The sequence below is a fragment of the Caenorhabditis elegans genome, chromosome II (assembly GCF_000002985.6).
Source record: "Caenorhabditis elegans chromosome II".
Lineage (NCBI taxonomy): Eukaryota > Metazoa > Nematoda > Chromadorea > Rhabditida > Rhabditidae > Caenorhabditis > Caenorhabditis elegans.
Window position 1 is genome coordinate 1,622,934 of NC_003280.10, and position 20,337 is coordinate 1,643,270.

A 20,337-nucleotide genomic window follows, 5' to 3' on the forward strand; every position below is an offset into this window, starting at 1 on the left:
GTTTACCGGTTGTGCAGTATTTTCTTTAAGAAAATTGAAGTTTAACACTGATAACAATTTATGATTTCTCAATTCAAAATATTTCATTGAAATAGAAACAGAGAATATGAGAGAGGTGACTCAAATGTGTTGTTGATTAAGAGTGAGGAAGAAAATACTCTTCTGATAGTAGCACACTCTGCCCTATAGAATTCTGAATAGAATAATGATCTATCGATCATCTGAAAATTACTCGACAGTTTTTGATATTTTCATACTTAAGGTGGACTCTCACGGGTCTTTCTTATTTTATGTGTTATTCGATTTTCACCGTTGATCTTCAATGTATTACATTTTGTTACTATTTATCAAATTTTGAATAAACAAACAAACAATATTGAACTGTATTTTTGAATTATTTTTTTGAAAACTCACATCAGGAAGCTTCATTGCAGCTTCATCTGTGAATATTGCGAGAGGGACATCAAGCCACTCAAAATGCAAGAAGTGCTCAATCGGAACATTTAATTCCCCTCTCAAATCCTTGTAATATTCTAGCCTTTTTTCACTGATCCAGGCCAACCAGCAGCTCGTATTTATCAGTCTTGGTTCCATCGAAACTAATTTCTTTCAGCTTTTCAGCATCGAAGATGGGCAACAGTTGTGCAAGTTCTCCCAACAAAATGAATTGTGTTTTCACAGTTCTTGCAGACTTTAAAGTTCCGGCTCCCAAAGTTTGCTCTCAAGACCAAAAAAATTATAAAAATTTTATAACGTGAAAATCGTATACATAAAAATAAATGGAAAGTGTTTGAGAAAAGTTCTTTGGCAACATACATATAAAAAATAGACAAGTGTTTCCATCGTTAAAAATGTGTGTAAGAGATTGGCATTTGTGGACCGGGTCAATCATAGAATTGATAATTGTTAAAAATGGGCACTGGAGTTGCAGGGATCACTGTGACACATAAAACGTGCTTGCACTCTTGTTGTATTATTCAAATTTGTAGCCAAGCTTAGTGATATATAGCACTGGAGGTAACCATTGAATTTCGAAAACCCTGTTGTCCGGAGTTCGGTAGACGGATTTGAGATTCTCGTTGTGCACATCGAATACTTTTTTCAGCATAGATGGTATTCTCGGCATAGATGGATAGGTGGATTCTGGATATATGGTGATCTCAGCATGACCAAAATAAGCGGATCTATCAATCATCTGAAAGTTGTCTGATTTTTGAGAAATGTGAGAAAAAGCTCACATCGCGAATTTTCAATGCATCTTCTTCTGTGAATCTCAAGAAATGATTTTTGAAGCACTCGAAATGCAAACAGTGCTCAATTGGAATAGTAAAACTCCAAAATCCATTAAATTTTCTAGCGTTCTTCCCTTGGTCCAGGCAGACCAGCTGCTCATATCCATCAATCCTGGCCCTTTCGAAACTAATTTCTTCCAGTTTTCCAGCTTGGAAAATGGGCAAGAGTTGTGCAAGTTCTCTCCATGAAAAGTATTTTGCTAGCACCGTTCTGGTCGCGCTTTTTGCAGACTTAAAAGTTTTCTCGGCGCAGTCAATGAATTTCTTTGGAGTTTCTTGCTTAGTTGGATTCGAAAGTCGGAATGTTTTCAATTGAACATTTTGATTCTCCAAAATCAATTTGAGATCCTTGACGCCTAGCTCTATAAAGTCCTCGTCAGTCACAAAAAATTCTTTTTTGTTGTCTTCATAGCTCGTTCGAAGTCTTGAGCGACCACAAGTGCACATTTGTTCTAAATGTCGGTGGAACTGTGTTTGAGACTTTAAAATCGAAGTTAACCAAACATGAAGGTTTCTTCAAAACGTTGATGGAAACTGGCGTTCCGGTAGGTTCTTTGTAAAATGTTATTTTAACAAGTTCACTTTTCAAGTTTAGGCTGAAAAGGACGATCAAAATCGTTTCTTTATTGATCGCTCTCCGAAACACTTCGAAACAGTGCTCAACTACATGTGATCCGGTGTCGCAGTCCTTCCAGACTCGGAAAAGGAACTTCGTGAATTGAAGGAGGAGGCTGAGTATTATTTGTTAGATGACTTGGCAATCTTGAGCCAACCACCGAAGAACAAAGTTAGAACTTACGACTCGCCTCATGAATTACTGCAATTTATTGCAAACACCAGAAAGGCAAGTTTTGTTTACCACCGATCATGGAATATTTAAGTATTGCCCTTTCAACCAGTTGTTCTGATTAATTATCTTACTCTTAAAAATGAACTTGTCTCCGTCCCATCATCATTTGAATTAAATGACTTTTTGGAGCTCTGTGGTCCGGATGTGGAGGTATACTTTCGTGAGTTTTTCAAAGAAGTTCATAGCTTGAAACAAATAACTGAAAAAAAAATTACAGACGGAACTGAGATTGAAGACCCAATGCCGTTAGCTTCCGTTCAGTCATGGAATCTACCGCGAGAACGATTCTGGAAATACTTCATTTTCAACCATGAGAAATCAAGTTCGGATGATCTGAAATCTTTGGCCGAGCTGCGAAGAGCAATTGCCCGTTTGTGGTTGGGATATTGAAAATTTAAAAACTCAAAAAAACAAAAATCTAGCATCTTTTTAATTTCCCTGTAAGCATTATATTGTATTTAAAATTGTTCACAAATTTGAATTTTTGATAAACCTGTCGTTTGAATGTGGTCTTACACTCCTCTCCCGCATTCATAATGAAAACCCAACAAGGGCTTTGTGAGTGTTCCAGGACAGTCACTTTCCCACAACAATCCCTGAAACTTTCGAGGAATTTTCAAAGTTAATCAAAAGGTAGAGTCAAAAGACTTGAGTCTCGAGATTCCTTACAGAGGGAAGTTGTTCCAAATGAATCTAACCACCCTTTGAACTGATTTAATTAACCCGAACAAGAATTGATTTTTTTAATCAGTATATGACAGCAATGCAAACATGCTCCATTGCAAACACTGTTTTCCTAATCAAAGAGAATAACGTGTTCATGAATATTCAATGAGATCACTTGTTCGTTCAGGTATGTTAACTTTCATCAGTTGATTGATCGGTTCATGATGCGTACACCCCTGTTTCTATTTCTTCTCTCGATAATACCAAGAACAGATGCTTGCATTAAACTTAGTAAGTTGGGTTCTATGTACATTGTCATTGAAGTTGTAAAAATTTTAAAATCCCAGATGTTCTGCGAAACCGATGCGATTTTTCGCCTTCTTCACAAAAGATTATGGCAAGAACTTGGGGAACAATTTCTTCTCTGTGGTCTATGAGTATACTCCTCATGACGTTCGAACTCTCAGAACAGACTGCGAGTTACAAGCTACATGTAAAAACGATTCATTGGTTCAGGTGTACTACCCAGATTTGAATATGACAAGAACGGATTATGGCGATGGTAGAGGATACCGACCGGTATTGAGAAATCGCTAGTTTTAGAACTAAACTATGATATTTCAAAATTATTCAGGGAGCAGTGGCATTTACTTCTAAAAACCAAGCAATCGGAGTGTGTGATATTGAAACTCAAAAATGGAAGATAACGACTTCAAATTTACATGTTAACGAGCTTAGTCTTGCTGTTAGTAGTTTCACTTTTGGATGCGTAAAGTTCAATCGTAAGATTTCAAAAAAACTGCGCCAACATATAAAACTATTCAGCATCATCCGTCAGGCCGTGTGCTTGTTCTCCGGGCAGACCTTCGCCAGAAGAAAATAGAGATGGAGCAGTAATCATTGCTTCTGAAGACAACTGTGAGCTCAGTGTTTCGTGTCCCGGATCACGGAACATGTTGTACGTCGATGCTGTGGGTACCAAAACTTATGTCATTGGATTGTCACCTGGCGAGACGCAACTATTTGTGTGTATTGACGCCCGTCCAACAGTATCCACGTATTTCGTGAACGGGAAATTTGTTCCTGCTTTCTACTTTTATTGTGTCTAGTTTTTTATTGGAAGAATAAAGATTTGCAATTCTCAAATTTTCGTCAACTTTAGAACAAGGATATTTAGCTGTATCATACAAATTTAATAGTTTGGTCAACTTGTAGCAGTTGGTGGCCCCTGTCTTACTGCCTGTGAGACCTTCCCTCAACAAGAACCAGATATTAAGAGTTAGCAAGTTTTTCTTTATTTCCGATGAATGGTCGATGTAAGGTTGCTCGCCATAAACCCTGTTATCAGTGCTTCGCATAATTGATAAGGACCCAGGTGACAATTTTTCAGAAAAAGTTGGATGAGTCTGCGGGAGACTTTGGACTCAATTCTTATGACTGAATCTGAGGCTTTCATGGGAGGCAGGCGCGGTTTCAGGGCCTGTCGCCTGCTCTAACCTGCCCGCCAACGTTTCATTTGTACACTATGGCAAAAAGTCAAAGGATTGGAGTTTACACCACATAAAACGAAAGGCGGTTGTTTCGACGCGGCCGACACTTTTCGGGTTCAGCGCCGCAATGTACAGGAGGCGCGGCGCAAACCAGGCGGAGGTCGCCGAATGACGGGCGCGGTAGTCGTTTTCGGGCCTACATGAAGGTCCTAACTGATAGTGAGTCTCAAGAGCCACTTTTTGCTCTTCATGCATCAGCTTCGTGCACTGGAAAATTTTGGAAGTTAATTAAAAACAATTTGAATAAATCCTCGCGACATCAGGATTTTATGGAAACTCTTATTCTATAAGAGAAACCGAGTTTTTTTTTTCACAAATTTCCCAAAAAACCAATTGAAGAATAATAATATATGTACATTTATTGAAGATCAGATGTTGAACCAAAGAGAAATATAAGCATATTCTAACCATAGATAATGCTATCATCAGTAGGAATTGATCCATCTCCAGGCTTTCGGATCTTCTGTGCAACCGGTCGACCGTGGTACCTATCGCGTTTGCTGGGTGAGTCCTTCTGCTCTTCAGTATGAGATTTTCTAGTTTCTGGTTCTCCACTACATTTTGTCTGAAACTGGTGCTTCTTGTCGCTCATCGTTGCTGCTGAAAATTGAAAGGTTAGTGAAGGGAAAATGTGCACTGACCTGTATTTTGTAATTGTTTTCGAGGTTTTATACGAATTTGTCCAGCTTGAATCCCGCCTTTTTTTCGAGCTCCAGAGAGCAATTCGGTAAAAATGAGAAAAATTGTGCTCTTATCTTTATTACCATGCACTTAAGATCTGAAAGACCGCCACGGGGAGCAGGTAAAGGTGAGCAAGTCTAGTTTCCGGTAATGAGTCACCAGAAACTGCAGCTTCAACTGTTCAGCAAAGTTATGGGGCTTGCTGATTGGTTGGACACGCCCAGGGTACTGTAGCGAGAAGTTTTGATGGTTTCCGGTTTTCTGTGGAATTTTTTTGTGCTTTTTGCATCATATAGGCTTTAAAATTACAGTTTTTTTTCAATTTTGCTGTAAGAACTCAGTCTGCCTATTCTGCATAGAATTAGACGGCCTGGCTCAGGGGCTAAAATTTAAAAAAAAAAAAAAAATTTAAAAAAAAAAATTCCGACGGTTCCCGGCTTCGATCTTGGCATTTTTGGCTGGAAGTTGGAAAATTAGTGAGAAAATTGAAGGAGAACTGAATTTCTTTCTTTCACGCCTACTTTTTATACGGAGGATTTTGCATGTCCCCGCCCATTTCGTCTCCGTTACCTTATCAATTTGATTTATACACGCTTCTGATAACTGATCGTGAATTTCTGAAGAATGAGCAAAGGAAGGCACAACTTGGAGTTTTTGGTAGGAAAAACTTTAAAAAAGGGTGTTCAGGATCCGTTAAAATTTAAAGACTTTTTTTGAGAATATTTGGGCAACTCTAGTTGCCTCACGGTGAAGCCTTTGGCAACAACTGACGTAATTCAGAACCAGATTAGCTACATGAATGTCGAGTATATTTTCTGAAAGTTAAATTTATCGGAATGTTTTTGGTATTTTTTCAAACAAATGCTTTATGTTTCCTTTGAGATATGACAGTTTGCATATTTAAAACTACTGTTTTCAACTGAAAAACGCAAAGTTTACGTCACCTTTGTAAAATTCTTGGTAAGAATCGTACGTCTTACTATTACGTTGGACATAGAAAATAACGCAATCAATTTATTTTTTATAGTTTCATCAAAATTGAAATCCAAATTTTTTTCATTTTTTTTCGAAATTTTTTTTTGAAAAAATTGACCAAATTTTTTTTTCGTCGCAATTTGTTCAAACGTGTGAAGTTAATTTATTTTGCTTATTAGGAACAAATTACTCACAAAAATTGTGTTAAAAGCTAGCTATATGATTAGAAAAACCAAAATCAAAAATCAAAAAATGCAGTACTAAATCAAAAAGTCTTGACGAAATTAAAAATTAAAATTTTTTAAGATAAAATGATGTATATTTGCAGATTTTTTTAAGTGCATCAATTTCAAAAAATTGACAAAAAATTCGTTACTGTACTCGTTTCATAGATTACAGTCTGCGGTACCCATTTACACAGCTCGGGAGCCTATTTGATGAACAAAGATGAGTTGTAACGCGTAGGTGTGAATTTAAAGTTTCTTATCACTTTTGTCCAGAACTTGTATGACATCATTAAGGGTGAGCATTGATTTTCAACGATTATCTCCAGCACAATTGTCATATTGGCGCCGCTTAAATGTTGGACTTTCATTGAGTCACTTTAAAACTTGCCAAAAATATTTTCACAACTGGGCACTTTTGCTGAGCTTGGGGAAGTTACAAAAAGTATCACAGTTTCCCAGAAATTAAATTTTCGCGTTAGCAGCTCTCAGCTTTCTATTAATATAGCTTTTTTTCAAACTTGTTTGGCCTGCGGTATATTGCAAATTTGTAGGCATACGGTATAACCGGGCGTGCCCAATCAATCAGCATGAGCCCATAATATTGTTTACCAGTTGGTCTTCTACAAAACCAAAACAAGCTTAATTTTAAGCTTAAGCGCTTTAGTTGTTTGCTCACTCTTAATGGTTTGATTTTTTGTGGCGGTCCTGTGATTAAACGATAAGATACTAGCATGGGAGTGATTCAAATTTGAAAATTATGTAGTATAAAACCGTAATATCGAACCAAAAAGTATTTCGATATTAACATTTATCCATCTAACTGTTTAATTTTCAGATCGATCCATCCTCAATGAGCGGCAGGAAATACCGACAATGTGAGCTCACTGGAGAGTTCATAAAAGAATCACGAGCTGAAACATCCGATGGCCCACCCGATACTACAAAACGGGAGCGCTACCACGGGCGACCTTTGACTTACAATGCGAATATAAAAAAGCATTCGAAGAGGTCAAATTCCGCGAATTCCTGTTTTAGAGATATGTTTGCCTAGAATTTGTGTACTATTGAATAAACTTTATTGTTAAGATTGTTCTTTTAATAATTTTTGGAAAATACAAATCTTCCAAACGGTCAATCAGGACGCAAACCGGTAGTGCCGCAGAATCACGCAGAACCCAGAGCCCAGAGCCCAGAGCCCAAAACCCAGGCTTTTGCTTGACAATTGGCGAGCAATTGTCTGCTCCGCTTCGCCAGCTTATCAAAAAAATCCTTGCTAGCTCTTGATGGATGAGACGTGCAGAACAGGACTGTGCGGCAACCGGCAACCAAGTTGCCGGTTGCCGAAATTTTTTGGAATCAGCAACTTCGGCAATTGCCGGTTGCCGAATTTTTGGAGTTCGGCAACTTCGGCAATTGCCGAACTTTTTTTCAGCAACTTCGGCAATTGCTGATATCAATGTCAAACATTCTGTAGCTCAGAAAAAGCATTCAGAGAGCATGAAAAATGCTAATATTTTGCTGTAAACGAGAAAACAACCATTGCTTTTTGCCAAAACTCAAAAATATATTTTCAACAGAAACAAAAATTCGAAACCTGGTTGCCGGTTGTCGAAAAGTTGCCGAAGTTTCTGCAACCGAAAGTTGCCGGTTGCCGAAGTTTTCAGCGTTCGACAACTTCGGCAATTGCCGGTTGCCGAAATGTTTTGGGTTCGGCAACTTCGGCAATTGCCGGTTGTCGAAAATCTCGGTTGCCGCACAGCCCTGGTGCAGAACTAATAATTTTTCGAAAAAAAAAGGCTGAAAATGACTGAATTTTGGGCATAACTTTTTCTTGATTTCTTGACACAATTGATCAGTCTATACCCACCCTTGATCTTTCTATCTTTTTTACAGGTAAACTTCAGCACGAACCACACTCTTCAGGCCACTCAGGCTTCAGCTAATAGGCCCAACAAGCCTTCATTCGTCAGTTAACAAACCATTTAAAGTAAAAATAATTTAAACGCTAACATTTATTCAACATTAAGTTGTCAGAATATGCGAATTCATTTTGGCTTCTTCATTTCGTCTTTGAATTTCTTCTCATCTTCCAAAAGCCTCATAAATTCGAAATGGCGCTCTGGAAAGTTTAGAAATTCACAAAAAAGGATAATAAATGTTCACTTTTTGCCAATACATTCTCTCGCCGTTCGGGGTTTGTTTATTAGTTTTTGATTCGCCGCAGAAACGAGAGTGAGCAAGGTGACACCATAGTTGTTTTCAATTGATAACACAGAGTTTGAAGTTTTGGAGCACATTGATCAGGACGGAAACTTTAAGGCATTTAGTCATAAGTCTTCTTCTCTTGCAAACGTGTTTTTACAGTACCATTACGGTGAATAAGTAAGTAAGGCCCAGCTCTTTTCAATTAAAATAGTACTTACGCGCCTCTAGATAATTATAGCCTACAAGAATAGCGATTATTGCGTTTGGAGCTCTCAGCATCCTACCCATGCTCCAGGATGCGTTGTCTTTACAATTTGCTTGCCCTGAACCTGAGTTTTTGTAAGTTGTTCTATTCTGCGTCTGTGCCTTTCTACAGTACTCAGAGTGGGACCAGCCAATGAGAACGTCCACTAGTTTTTTTTTTGAACAGTTGGTCAGTTGCTATTTGTGAGCAAAAACTAACATGCAAGGAAGCTCTCTCGGTTTTTACAGACAAGACCCCTCCCGGCTTCCACAGGTTCTGAACAAACTCCGATACTTTCGTCACAGCTCCACAGCTGAAAGCTCCAGCTTTCCAGTGTCATACTTCTCATTCCACTGTTCCAAAAAAGGTGTAAAAAATTAACATTTATTAACAATTCCTTAAAATCAATTATTTCTCTTTGCTGCTGCATTTTCTCTGGCGGTCTTCATATGGGCTTTGGTCCAATCGGCCACATTCCGTGCGTTGTCTGCACTTGGTTGATCTGAAAATGTTCAATTATTATAGAAAGTTAACACTAATTAAACTTACATCCATAGTTGGGATTCGCATTTCCCGGGCGGCCTTGGTAATTTGAAGAGATTGGAGGCATATCATTGTGCCGACCGGCCAGGGCTCCGGCCATGTCTTTTCCGACGGTTCCTGGCTGTGAACGTGGTGTAGTGGGCATTTTGGCTGAAATTTGAAAATTTAGTGAGAAAATGAAAAGAAAACTGATTTTTCTATATTATCCGGCCAACTTTTTATACGGGCGGTTTTGCTTGAACCCCGCCCACTTTTCACGCTCTTTTATCAGAAACTCGTATAATTGCGTGTGACTTCGCTAGGAGAGCAAAAAATTGTTTTAGCACTTATTCCCGTCACAATGGCGCCACATAAAACTCCATCGTTAAACTCTGATCGGAAATGTGTACGATGAATGAGTCACGGTTAATATTATAGAATTTACTAATATCAATAAAATGAGCTGGAATACAGCGAAAAAACGAATTCTCAATATTCGGAGCACTATCTTTAAAAATTGGAGTTCAAATAACATTTTGGCTTATATTCAGCCAAATCCAATAAAAAATGACGATGAAAAGTTTTAGAGGTTACCGTATGCACTACAGGACGTTCCTAATCAATCATCATGTCCCATAACATTAATTCCAAAACTGTTATCTTGTATCAAGTGACCGGAAACTTGAAAATGTTTTGAAAACTCTAGCTTCTTGCCAATCACTTTGAACTTCTGTTTCTCAGCTCTAGGTTCTGGGTTCTGGGCTCTGGGCGCTTTGGGAATAGAACATATTGAACTTTCGCCCAAAGACAAATGTTTTTGGCGAACCGAAAGTGCAATATATTCTATCCCCAACGAGCCCAGAGTCCCGGGTCCAAAGCCCAGAAACCAGAAATTCAAAGTGATTGGCATGAAGCTATAGTTTTCAAAACATTTTCAAGTTTCCGGTCACCTGATACAAGATAAAAGTTTTGGAAGTAATGTTAAGGGACATAATATTTGGTTAGAAAGGTTCGGAATCATCTAGACTTTTTGATGAACATTTTTCATTGGATTTGGCTAAATATGTTATTTGAACCTCAATTTTTAAAGGTGGATTTGAGCATTTGCTTTTTAGATCCAAAACGGTCCAAAACTGCCGAATTTTGAAAGGAAACGCTCTAAAATTTATTTTTAAGAAAAGTCATGATGGTTCAAAAAAAATATACAAAACGGTTCATAAAAAAATTCAGTTGTTTTTGACCATTTTGGTATTTTGCTTTAAAACTGTAATTCAAACAACACATTGGATTATTTTCAGAAAAATCCAATGAAAATTGTTTATTGACCCCTTAATTTGTTGGTCAGAATTACTTCAAAAATAGTATTCCAGCTCATTTTATAGATATTAGTAATTTTTATTAACTGTGACTCATTCTTCGTACACATTTCCGACTAGAGTTTTATGATGGAATTTTATGTGGCGCCATTGTGACGGGAATAGCGGTTGAAAACAATTGTTTCTTGCTCACACATAGCGAAATCACGAGCAATTATCATACGAGAGCGTGAAGAATGAGCGGGGGGTTCAAGCGAAACCGCCCGTATAAAAAGTTGGCCGGATAATATAGAAAAATCAGTTTTCTCTTCATTTTCTCACTAAATTTTCAAATTTCAGCCAAAATGCCCACTACACCACGTTCACAGCCAGGAACCGTCGGAAAAGACATGGCCGGAGCCCTGGCCGGTCGGCACAATGATATGCCTCCAATCTCTTCAAATTACCAGGGACGTCCGGGAAATGCGAATCCCAACTATGGATGTAAGTTTAATTAGTGTTAACTTTCTATAATAATTGAACATTTTCAGATCAACCAAGTGCAGACAACGCACGGAATGTGGCCGATTGGACCAAAGCCCATATGAAGACCGCCAGAGAAAATGCAGCAGCAAAGAGAAATAATTGATTTTAAGGAATTGTTAATAAATGTTAATTTTTTACACCTTTTTTGGAACAGTGGAATGAGAAGTATGACACTGGAAAGCTGGAGCTTTCAGCTGTGGAGCTGTGACGAAAGTATCGGAGTTTGTTCAGAACCTGTGGAAGCCGGGAGGGGTCTTGTCTGTAAAAACCGAGAGAGCTTCCTTGCATGTTAGTTTTTGCTCACAAATAGCAACTGACCAACTGTTCAAAAAAAAAACTAGTGGACGTTCTCATTGGCTGGTCCCACTCTGAGTACTGTAGAAAGGCACAGACGCAGAATAGAACAACTTACAAAAACTCAGGTTCAGGGCAAGCAAATTGTAAAGACAACGCATCCTGGAGCATGGGTAGGATGCTGAGAGCTCCAAACGCAATAATCGCTATTCTTGTAGGCTATAATTATCTAGAGGCGCGTAAGTACTATTTTAATTGAAAAGAGCTGGGCCTTACTTACTTATTCACCGTAATGGTACTGTAAAAACACGTTTGCAAGAGAAGAAGACTTATGACTAAATGCCTTAAAGTTTCCGTCCTGATCAATGTGCTCCAAAACTTCAAACTCTGTGTTATCAATTGAAAACAACTATGGTGTCACCTTGCTCACTCTCGTTTCTGCGGCGAATCAAAAACTAATAAACAAACCCCGAACGGCGAGAGAATGTATTGGCAAAAAGTGAACATTTATTATCCTTTTTTGTGAATTTCTAAACTTTCCAGAGCGCCATTTCGAATTTATGAGGCTTTTGGAAGATGAGAAGAAATTCAAAGACGAAATGAAGAAGCCAAAATGAATTCGCATATTCTGACAACTTAATGTTGAATAAATGTTAGCGTTTAAATTATTTTTACTTTAAATGGTTTGTTAACTGACGAATGAAGGCTTGTTGGGCCTATTAGCTGAAGCCTGAGTGGCCTGAAGAGTGTGGTTCGTGCTGAAGTTTACCTGTAAAAAAGATAGAAAGATCAAGGGTGGGTATAGACTGATCAATTGTGTCAAGAAATCAAGAAAAAGTTATGCCCAAAATTCAGTCATTTTCAGCCTTTTTTTTTCGAAAAATTATTAGTTCTGCACCAGGGCTGTGCGGCAACCGAGATTTTCGACAACCGGCAATTGCCGAAGTTGCCGAACCCAAAACATTTCGGCAACCGGCAATTGCCGAAGTTGTCGAACGCTGAAAACTTCGGCAACCGGCAACTTTCGGTTGCAGAAACTTCGGCAACTTTTCGACAACCGGCAACCAGGTTTCGAATTTTTGTTTCTGTTGAAAATATATTTTTGAGTTTTGGCAAAAAGCAATGGTTGTTTTCTCGTTTACAGCAAAATATTAGCATTTTTCATGCTCTCTGAATGCTTTTTCTGAGCTACAGAATGTTTGACATTGATATCAGCAATTGCCGAAGTTGCTGAAAAAAAGTTCGGCAATTGCCGAAGTTGCCGAACTCCAAAAATTCGGCAACCGGCAATTGCCGAAGTTGCTGATTCCAAAAAATTTCGGCAACCGGCAACTTGGTTGCCGGTTGCCGCACAGTCCTGTTCTGCACGTCTCATCCATCAAGAGCTAGCAAGGATTTTTTTGATAAGCTGGCGAAGCGGAGCAGACGATTCAATTGTCAAGCAAAAGACTGGGTTCTGGGCTCTGGGCTCTGGGCTCTAGGTTCTGCGTGATTCTTCCGCACTAGCGGTTTACGTCCTGATTGACCGTTTGGAAGATTTGTGTTTTCCAAAAATTATTAAAAGAACAACTTTAACAATAAAGTTTATTCAATAGTACACAAATTCTAGGCAAACATATCTCTAAAACAGGAATTCGCGGAATTTGACCTCTTCGGATGCTTTTTTATAGGTGGCTGACGGGCTTCTTGTGACGCCGCCAGTTTTTTGTTTGATTCCGACTGTGCACGATTCATTGTTCACGAAGTTGATAGGCAGCTTGAGAAAAGGAATGAAAAGAGACGATGAAAGGAAACATTTTATATGGAGGCTCAACGGAAACTAAAGGGTATGCAGAAAAGTTGAGATTCTTATCAGTAACGGGATTATCAGTTTGTTGACGTTTTGTTCGCCGCAGAAAAGAAAAGCGAGCAAGGTTTTGCAATTGATAACAAATTGGAAGCACATTGATCACTACGGAAACCATGAGTCATTCGCCTGTCTGTCACAGTATTTTTACAGTACTCCTACAGTAACCCAGGCAGGCAGCACAAACTATGATGTATTCTGTTCTATGTATTATAATATTTTGGCAAACAAACTAGTCTCTAGTTTAGTACGGACAACAATAGCTGAAAATATAATGTCATGTCATATAACTAGTTAGTAGAGCAATTTGTCACTTTTCAAACATTTTCCTACCTTACGAAAGTCTATAATTATCTATATATCGGTCTACTTAAAGCCTGTTACACTCTTCTAAACAATAAAAAATCCAATTTGTCACTCTTTTCCTGGACTTATCAAAGCCTATAATAATGATTCACAACACCTCGTGCCAAAATTGACATCACAACAAAAACCCACGGGGCTATAATTACCTCCCTCCTACTTGCCAACTGGCTCATTTTGACTCCCTCAAGCCGCCACCAAAATGAGCACCCGTCTCATAATCCCCGCTAACTTTTCCTACGATGATCCTCTGCCATTCACTTGTAACCAAGATTCGCATGTGATGCTTTCCATATTGGAGTATTTGGTTCAGGCGACCTATCTATCTGTCAGTGCCGTATTGAATTCCATGATAGTTTATACAATATTCAGGTGTAAGGGAAAGCATTCGTATCGGCGGAACCCGTTTTTTGTGTTGTACGCCGCGGAGGCAGTAATGGTGAGTTACCTGAAATGCCTAGTGCCGATTGCCGTAATTGCTGAGGCTAGGCTCGTTTGCCAGGTAGCCGGTTTTTGTATGATCGGCAGCCCTGAGCCTGGGTTTGGGCTCGTTCTAGACATACACTTGGTAGTATGAATTGTGGGATCCCTTACATTTCTTGTCAAGCAAGATACTTAAAAATTCCGATCACACGAGAACCGAGCACCTGAGTCGTAACCTAAGCCTAAGCCTGAGTATAAGCCTGAGCATAAGCCTAACAAAGAAAGGCTCTGAACTCGTTATTGGACTTCGTTACGCCACTATATACATTCGATAGAGAATAGTTACAGATAATCACTCCAAAAAATTTAGCTGCGTCAGAGCAGGTTCGACCAAGTTACGACATTTTGAAAGTGTCAAAATACCCTTTTTAAAAATTCCAAAAAATTCAAAAAAAAATTTTTTTCTAAAAGTTGATATAAACTGTTTTCAAATAGTTGGAAATGATGGAAAAATCATACCATACAAGTTTTAGTTCATAATTCTCAAAACAACCCATTTTTTTATTTTTATTTTTTATTTTTATTCCTGCGCCTCAACCTACGCCTAGGCTTGAGCTTAAGCCTGAGCCTAAGCCTCAGCCTACGCCTAGGCTTGAGCGTAAGCCTGAGCCTATGCCTGAGCCCAAGCCTAGGCGTAGACTGCTTCCGGGTGACATCATGCAAGATCCCGCCAAGCTGTAGTTGCCGGCTGTATCCTTCATGGTCTCAACAAGGATCAGCTCCTCCGCACCTACGCTCACTTGCCCCAAATTTCCAGAACGTCTACTCCTGCGTCATAGAAGTCCTTTTCGGTCGTCTCATTATCTACATGACACCCCTCTGTCCGGCCCTGAGCCCTTTTTTCTTCACACCATCAATCCTTACCAAACTCTACTTCCTCCTAAACCATTACTGTCTGGCGTTCAAGACCCTGTCTCAAATCGCGATCAGCTTCAATCGAATGACCTGTGTCATATTCCCGGTGCACCATTTCAAGCTCTGGCAGAATATTTTGGCTCCGGTGCTTGTCAGTCTTTTCGTACTTCCTCTAGGCGTCACCTGGAATATTTTGGTGTCCAGGGTGTATGTGAACCCGAATGGCGCGGGGTTTTCAGTCAATTACCGGGATGCGGTGGCATGGGCGAATATTTCATTTTTGCATCTTTTTCATTGCATCCCGTGTCTTTTCCTGATGATCGTGTTCTTTTTGGCGTCGATTTTTGGATTGACAATGCTGGAAAATCGGCTGAGGAGTGCTGAGAGGTCGCTGATCATTTTTACAATGACGCTTGGTGTGGAGACTATGCTGTTCGCTATTGCTCAGGTAGGAATTTTAGTTTTTTTTTTCTACTCAATCATCTCGAAGAATTCCAGATCTATTTCGCATTCCTTGCTGGCTACCTACCTGGGATCCGTCCGTTGATGCTTCTCATCTCATTCAACGTGTTTGACGTTCTCTACGTCTACAGCCCGATCGCATTGATCCTGATGAATCGGCAGTTGCGAAGGGATATTTTCCATCTGAAAGGTGACGATCCTGGGTTCGGCTTTACAAAATTTCCGGTAATTTTAGTAGAAATGATTTCAGATTCCTCTCCGCATCTTCTCATAATCAACCTGCAGCTCGTGTAATGGCTCCTGTCATGCATTAATGTCATGGTGCATCGTTAAAGCAATTATGCAAAATAAAAGCAAAAAAATTTATACATTGAACGTTGTCAAAATGCAGATTACGTCACTTGAGGATTATCAGTTTCTTGAGCGATTCCCTTTTTTAGAAGATCTAGCAATTTCCAATGCCCCCAGTGCTCCAGTTCTTAAATTCATTCTTACTCGGAGCTTCAACAGACTGGAACTTCACAGGATTAAAGTTACACTGAACGTTATACTAATCTCAAATAGTTCAGTTTTCTCTATACAACACCACCTAATTTCCGACGAAGACATCAATATTTTTATGAAACATTGGATCAAAGGATCCCATCCTCATTTGCAAGAACTCCAAATCACTTTTTCGGCGAGTTTCACAAAATCATCTCGTTGAAAGCGTATTTTTAAAAGGTATTGATTATATTGAAACTATGGGGCATGGATCTCGAGTCTGGAGGAAATTTGCAATCAAGAGCCGCGATGGAACTAATGCAATCGTTACAATTAATTCAGGAAATCATATTTATTTTGGTTTGATTGTTGCTTAATCATGATTTTTACTGCGCCCAACCTACCAGTGCTGTTCAATTCTTTTTAATTCCAATAAAAATTTATTTAATAACTTTAAACATAGAAGTAGAAACCACCGGAACAATCACAGATTCCTTACTTTTCACAAATATCGACTTTATGAACAATCGGTAAGGGTGGTGAACGAGGAGAATAGCTAAACTACCTACAACAATATGTACCGCGTAAGATATTGATACCAAATTGTTAACAAGCTGATCAGGAGCCGATCTACTCGAAATCAGGACTGATGGGATCAATGTGAAAGCCGCTGGGATGAGGGTCTGGATGATCAAGCCGTAGAAGGATCTGGCCTGGATCCGCCGAGTTTGAGCAGACACTTGGTCAGTTTTCACAATGACAAGGTAGTATATACAGCATGAAGTGAAGAATATAATTTGCAGCATGTAGATGCTTTTCAGGGATCTTGAGATTAGGAGGTAGGTGTTCCAGGCGCCGGAGGTTGCAAAGACGGTGATTGGTTCTAGGAAGAACTCCTTGGAGGGACAGGGGATGGCCTGGAAGTTGGGGGGATTAGGCTTAGGCTTATAATTGGATTTTTGCTAAGCTTTCGGGCTCAAGCTTGATCCAATCCTCTGTCTTAGACTCTGACACCAGGCTTAGCTTTGGCAGAAGAACGTCTAATTTTTGGTTTACGCCCAATGGCCTGTCGGATAATCCATTTCGAAATAGATACTTTCAGGTTTTGGAAGCAGCGGACATTTTACAGTTTTTCAGAATGTTCCTATTCTAAATCTATCAAGCTGTCCCGGAAAAGCAGCCGACATCTCACAGGCCACTCACCTCCAAAATCTTCATTTTCTCTGCATTCTGATCTGCCAAATTGAAAAACACCGGTGAAGTAATAAAGACTGTTCCGAAAAAGTTCCCAGCGAGCCAATAACCTCTACCTCTGGAACTTGAAATTCTGAATCTATTCTTCAAAATTAAGCTGCTACGGATTTCAAATAATAGGGTAATTGATACGTGGACAGCTGAAAGTTGAAAAAAACATTTAACCAGTAAAGCGTCGGCTGCTATTTTCTTATAGTACCTACCGTCATTGATAGTGTATAAAATACAAATTTGCACCACTGTAGGGAAATTCAGCGCTGTAGCGTAGCCCACTGAAAAACTGGCTAGCGAAGGGTAAAAGTTGTAGGAGGTAATGAAAAATGACACGATAACTTGAGAAATTATATACCAAATGTTCAAATTCACCAAACTCAGCTTGACATGCTTCATGGTAGCCGGTGTCTTCATCAGAATACAGTACCCCGTAAAAAAATGCATTGGCAGGGAGATGAAGCCGATTATCTGGCAGCAGAATGCTAATCCTTCCTTCGACACTAAAAATCTGGGGTCTGGAGGACATTTCGTGGGGTAAATTGTGGTGTAGTATGTTGAGAGGGAGGCTTCAGACATTTTGAAGCCGTGGCAGTTTGTTGTTTGGAAAGGGAGAAGCTTCACGCTCTGCTGAGTTTGTAGGTAAATATGACGTTAATGAGGACATAGATTTCTGCGAAGGAGATATCTGACTAATTCAGAGAACAAAATTTTACCAGAACCCTTTTTGTTCAAAGCTTTTGGAATTGCAGCCGTGAGAAACAAGAATTAGTCATCAGAAAACAGAAAGAAAATTGAAAAATTCAGTCGTAAATCACAAGAGGGGAATGACGACAAGCAAGTAATTTTCCAAAAAGCTTCTGACTAAATCGGAGAGAATACAATTTGAATAAAAAGCTTCAATTATAAATCGCAAGTAATGAAAAATTTATCAAACGTGGAAATCCCTTGGTCCGCTGAAAAAATTTATATAAATGGCCGGGCCAAAAAAAGGCCAAAAAAAATGTCTCACCAATTGATCTTCTTCACTTTTGCCCAGAACACGTGATTCTGCGGAGTCATACTTTCTAGCGGAACATCAACATTATTCAAGCGTTCGAACTCCTTGTTAATGATCGAAATGCTGTTGGGCTTTTTGAAAATGTACCACTCATCATACCAGCACCGGAAGTCGAAGTAGGTGAAGAGGTCAAGGTGTCGACCGAAGGTTGACGTGTCGTTGTGCATCACGGATTCTGTCCACTGAAAGTTGATAGGTCAAATTGGCCTAGCCTGTTTCAAGCTTGGGCCCACCAGTGGGCTGATCCATGTATAGGCCCGCTTGAGTTCTGATCCATGCTTAGGCCCACTAGTATGTTGATCTATGCATAGGCCCACTAATGTCCTGATCTATGCTCAGGCCTACTAGTGGTCTAATCCATGTTTAGGCTCACTTGTGTGCTGATCCGTGTATACGCTCACTTCAGCTTAGGCCCACCAGTGGACTAATATGAGTTCGACCCAGGCCTGGTCCGTGCTTGGGCCTACCCACACTGTATTTGGCCTCTTCTGCCTCCTTCCTAAAACCCCCATCTTGCCACACACACGCGTTTTCGTTGTTCAAAAAATGTTCAAAAAATGTCCATAAAATTATATTCAACTTTGAACGTTTATATCTCGGCTCTCACCGAACCGATTTTTGAAATTCTTTTTTCTCTACATTCACAAAATATAGCTACGTGTGTTCATCTAAAAGGGGATTGATTTTGGAGCATCCTGTCGGCTCCACAAGCGGAAAACCACACCCCGCTTGTTTTTGCGCACACCGAAGTACTGGCCGAAAACCACTTTAAATTGAAGGAAAATTCGAGTTCATGTTCAAAACGTTTGAGACTCGAAAGTTCTCCTTTTCAATACCTATCCACTGTATCTAAGTTCATTGTGATATCTCTATTCGTTATTTTAAAAACGATAATTAAAGTTTTGCCAAAATTTCTGCACCTCCCCCCTTTTCTCACACACACACACCCACCTCCCCTTTTCATATTTGGTGTGTTTTCGGCCACATTTTCACCATTGTTTCGGTCAAATCTCCGTTAGTCTTGCTCCTTTTTCAAATTTTTTTTTGGCAAAATGTTCATCACATCGAGAGGAAGCGGAAAATATAATTTTTTGTTTCAAAAAAGGTAAATAATAGTCTCAAAAATAGAAAAAATGAACACTTCTTTCAAACAATTTACATTTTTCCATAAAATTCACAAACTTTCCACTATTGTTCCGGTTTTTATGTTAAATTTAGAATTAATAGAATGATTTAAAATGGGGTCTCAAATCACAGCTCGATCCGATCATTTTTCGCGGAGATAGGTTATTTAATTTTTGCACGTGGAAATCCAGTTTTCCTCTGTTCCTGGACAAGTTTTCAACTATCCTTTCGATTTTATGTTTTAATTTTGATAATTTTAATTGAAGCAAGGTAGACAAACTAAATTTGGTCGGTCTTGACAACTTTGAGCACATTTAGGGAAGTTTTGAGCTTCCAGGCCTTCCCAGAAAGTGATATGTTTCAATTTTTGTTATTTTAAAAAATAATAACCGCCGTATTATTGTACTTTTTACGCCATTTCAAAAATTATTTAATTTTTCTCAAACTCCTACTATGAGCAAAGTTATGACGGATTGAAGTTTTAGTGCATAACTCCTCACAGGCCGCCTCTCCTCACAAGAGGGTGCATGCGTGCGGGTGGCTGGAAAATGTTTTCTTCCCAAAAAAACATAGAAAGGCACTTTAACTCTAAGAATATTCAGTTCACTTTGAACATCTATTTCAGGCATTGCAGGCCGAAGGCCTGCTGTGCAATTACAACTGTTTCAAGCCCAGATTGTCTGGATTAAGTGCCGCAGGCACTCTTACTCTTAGAAGACGCAGTCAACCTTAAATCATTACACCAAGCCAGGCCGGAGGCCTGATATGCGATTACTCTTAGATAAGTTTGATTTAGCAAGCTTTTATTTTTTTCAGTTTTCTAAAACAATCCCCATTCCCGAAGGGCTGGGGGCCCACAGGCGTTCACGATTTTCCAAAAAAGTGAAATGTTTATTTTTTGGTTATTTTTCAAATTTGAAAACACCATACGATTTTGGTTTAAATACTAAATTGAAATAGAAATTTCGCTCTCTTACGATCTACGCCCTACCTACTGCTAAGCCTGGCAAGTCGCAGATTTGCTATTAACATTATTGGAAACTGTGGGCTGGTTTTGATCCTATTTCA

General features: G+C 39.2%; 7 protein-coding genes across 8 annotated transcripts; 3 read left to right on the forward strand and 4 right to left on the reverse strand.

Moving 5' to 3' along the window:
* Positions 1-973: 973 nt before the first annotated feature.
* On the reverse strand, positions 974-1,739 carry fbxa-160 (DUF38 domain-containing protein; the record flags this gene model as incomplete). Its single annotated transcript, NM_061616.1, has 2 exons — positions 974-1,195; positions 1,239-1,739. 2 exons carry the CDS (start codon positions 1,737-1,739, stop codon positions 974-976), a joined length of 723 nt encoding a protein of 240 aa, NP_494017.1.
* Positions 1,740-3,032: 1,293 nt separating this feature from the next.
* Positions 3,033-3,950, forward strand: C08E3.14 (uncharacterized protein; the record flags this gene model as incomplete). Its single annotated transcript, NM_001026764.4, has 4 exons — positions 3,033-3,103; positions 3,156-3,387; positions 3,443-3,590; positions 3,634-3,950. 4 exons carry the CDS (start codon positions 3,033-3,035, stop codon positions 3,915-3,917), a joined length of 735 nt encoding a protein of 244 aa, NP_001021935.1. The 3' UTR covers positions 3,918-3,950.
* Positions 3,951-4,761: 811 nt separating this feature from the next.
* Positions 4,762-4,950, reverse strand: C08E3.15 (Small hydrophilic protein; the record flags this gene model as incomplete). The annotated part of the gene is made up of 1 exon (NM_001377699.1): positions 4,762-4,950. The coding sequence occupies one exon, from the start codon at positions 4,948-4,950 to the stop codon at positions 4,762-4,764; it is 189 nt and encodes a 62-aa protein (NP_001364695.1).
* Positions 4,951-9,061: 4,111 nt separating this feature from the next.
* On the reverse strand, positions 9,062-9,383 carry C08E3.13 (SMP domain-containing protein). The gene is made up of 2 exons (NM_061617.8): positions 9,240-9,383; positions 9,062-9,192 (listed from the first exon to the last, which is right to left on the reverse strand). Exons 1-2 carry the CDS (start codon positions 9,376-9,378, stop codon positions 9,095-9,097), a joined length of 237 nt encoding a protein of 78 aa, NP_494018.1. The 5' UTR covers positions 9,379-9,383; the 3' UTR covers positions 9,062-9,094.
* A 1,473-nt stretch (positions 9,384-10,856) lies between these two features.
* C08E3.1 (SMP domain-containing protein) lies at positions 10,857-11,188 on the forward strand. Its single transcript, NM_061618.3, has 2 exons — positions 10,857-11,011; positions 11,059-11,188. Exons 1-2 carry the CDS (start codon positions 10,873-10,875, stop codon positions 11,154-11,156), a joined length of 237 nt encoding a protein of 78 aa, NP_494019.1. The 5' UTR covers positions 10,857-10,872; the 3' UTR covers positions 11,157-11,188.
* Positions 11,189-13,758: 2,570 nt separating this feature from the next.
* Positions 13,759-16,034, forward strand: srg-20 (Serpentine receptor class gamma-20; the record flags this gene model as incomplete). Of its 2 annotated transcripts, NM_001027319.3 has the most annotated exons (4): positions 13,759-13,995; positions 14,797-15,342; positions 15,393-15,559; positions 15,607-16,034. In NM_001027319.3, the coding sequence occupies 4 exons, from the start codon at positions 13,759-13,761 to the stop codon at positions 15,668-15,670; spliced, it is 1,014 nt and encodes a 337-aa protein (NP_001022490.1). The 2 variants fall into 2 exon arrangements, with proteins under 2 accessions (NP_001022490.1, NP_001022491.1); NM_001027320.1 differs by having other exon boundaries at positions 15,393-15,650.
* A 236-nt stretch (positions 16,035-16,270) lies between these two features.
* On the reverse strand, positions 16,271-17,663 carry srh-72 (Serpentine receptor class H-72; the record flags this gene model as incomplete). The annotated part of the gene is made up of 3 exons (NM_061620.2): positions 16,271-16,756; positions 17,043-17,233; positions 17,297-17,663. The coding sequence occupies 3 exons, from the start codon at positions 17,661-17,663 to the stop codon at positions 16,280-16,282; spliced, it is 1,035 nt and encodes a 344-aa protein (NP_494021.1). The 3' UTR covers positions 16,271-16,279.
* Between the last annotated feature and the right edge of the window lie 2,674 nt (positions 17,664-20,337).

Excerpts from the sequence above, each read along its gene's own strand:
- C08E3.1 (NM_061618.3), top strand. The coding sequence starts at position 10,873 with ATGCCCACTACACCACGTTCACAGCCAGGAACCGTCGGAAAAGACATG. Across the intron at positions 11,012-11,058 it reads TGCGAATCCCAACTATGGAT|ATCAACCAAGTGCAGACAAC; the intron begins GTAAGTTTAATT and ends GAACATTTTCAG.
- C08E3.13 (NM_061617.8), bottom strand. The coding sequence starts at position 9,378 with ATGCCCACTACACCACGTTCACAGCCAGGAACCGTCGGAAAAGACATG. Across the intron at positions 9,193-9,239 it reads TGCGAATCCCAACTATGGAT|ATCAACCAAGTGCAGACAAC; the intron begins GTAAGTTTAATT and ends GAACATTTTCAG.